This window comes from Cynoglossus semilaevis, chromosome 8 (genome assembly GCF_000523025.1).
Source record: "Cynoglossus semilaevis isolate Cse_v1.0 chromosome 8, Cse_v1.0, whole genome shotgun sequence".
NCBI classification, from domain to species: Eukaryota; Metazoa; Chordata; class Actinopteri; order Pleuronectiformes; family Cynoglossidae; genus Cynoglossus; species Cynoglossus semilaevis.
The window spans coordinates 29360431-29361945 of record NC_024314.1 but is presented as its reverse complement, the minus strand read 5'-3'; the positions used below and the strand labels follow the sequence as shown (position 1 = coordinate 29361945).

Below are 1515 nucleotides of genomic sequence, written 5' to 3'. Positions count from 1 at the left end.
GACTAAGACTCAGGACTAGGACTAGGACTAAGACTCATGACTAGGACTCATGACTAGGACTCATGACTAAGATTCAGGACTAGGACCAGGACTAGGACTAGAACTAGGACTCATGACTAAGACTCAGGACTAGGACTAGGACTAAGACTCATGACTAGGACTCATGACTAGGACTCATGACTAAGATTCAGGACTAGGACCAGGACTAGGACTAGAACTAGGACTCATGACTAAGACTCAGGACTAGGACTAGGACTAAGACTCATGACTAGGACTCATGACTAGGACTCATGACTAAGATTCAGGACTAGGACCAGGACTAGGACTAGAACTAGGACTCATGACTAAGACTCAGGACTAGGACTAGGACTAAGACTCATGACTAGGACTCATGACTAGGACTCATGACTAAGATTCAGGACTAGGACCAGGACTAGGACTAGAACTAGGACTCATGACTAAGACTCAGGACTAGGACTAGGACTAAGACTCATGACTAGGACTCATGACTAGGACTCATGACTAAGATTCAGGACTAGGACCAGGACTAGGACTAGAACTAGGACTCATGACTAAGACTCAGGACTAGGACTAGGACTAAGACTCATGACTAGGACTCATGACTAGGACTCATGACTAAGATTCAGGACTAGGACCAGGACTAGGACTAGAACTAGGACTCATGACTAAGACTCAGGACTAGGACTAGGACTAAGACTCATGACTAGGACTCATGACTAGGACTCATGACTAAGATTCTGTGTGTGTGTGTGGGGGGGGGTCCAGTACCTGATGTGCTCCCAGTCCACAGACTCAAAGAAGGAGTGACTCTTGATTTCCTCCACGCTGCCTGAACCAATCCTGTTCTCAGCATCTGTGCAGTACCTGAGGTCATGAGGTCAGCACACACACACACACAGAGTCAGTGGTGGGTGTGTGTGTGTGTGTGTGTGTGCTGCCTCCGTCAGGTCACGTGGACCGTGTCACACCTGAGGATCAGGTCTTTGGACCTCTCTGAGATGGGAACCTCTGGTGGGAAGATCAACGTTTCCTTCCAGTTCATCACCTTCCTGTACGTCTCCTGTGGCGTCTCCGAGCAGAACGGGGGGTAACCTGAAGACAGAGGACACAAACATATACATAAATATATATGTTATTAGCACTAAGCTAGGACAACAATCTGTTTATTATTCAGATCATCCACGTTTGTGTGTTGGACCGGTCCAGAACCAAGAACTGACTGGTGTCATGTGATAATTGGGCCAAAATAGAACTCTTTTTCAACCAAAATGACCTATGGTCCAAAACTGGTCCACGACCCAGCGGTTGGACACCCCGTGTCTTCTTACCAATGAGCATTTCATACATGATGACGCCCAGCGACCACCAGTCACACAGCTTGTTGTAGCCAGTCTGCATGAAGACCTCGGGGGCGATGTAGTCCGGGGTCCCCACGGTGGAATAGGCCTGGGGGGGGGGGGGGGGGGGGCCCACCAAAGGCCAAACAGCACACCT

General features: G+C 49.0%; 1 protein-coding gene across 2 annotated transcripts in view; it reads right to left on the bottom strand.

Annotated features, from left to right (window-relative positions):
* LOC103383069 (serine/threonine-protein kinase 38-like) overlaps window positions 1-1515 on the bottom strand; it is an 8711-nt gene that overhangs the window by 672 nt on the left and 6524 nt on the right. For both annotated transcript variants that reach the window (XM_025057743.1, XM_008316074.3), the window contains 3 exons: window positions 1350-1467; window positions 990-1113; window positions 790-885 (listed from right to left, as the gene is read on the bottom strand). In XM_025057743.1, coding sequence (XP_024913511.1) covers window positions 790-885; window positions 990-1113; window positions 1350-1467 — 338 coding nt within the window. The remainder of the gene's footprint in view (window positions 1-789; window positions 886-989; window positions 1114-1349; window positions 1468-1515) is intronic.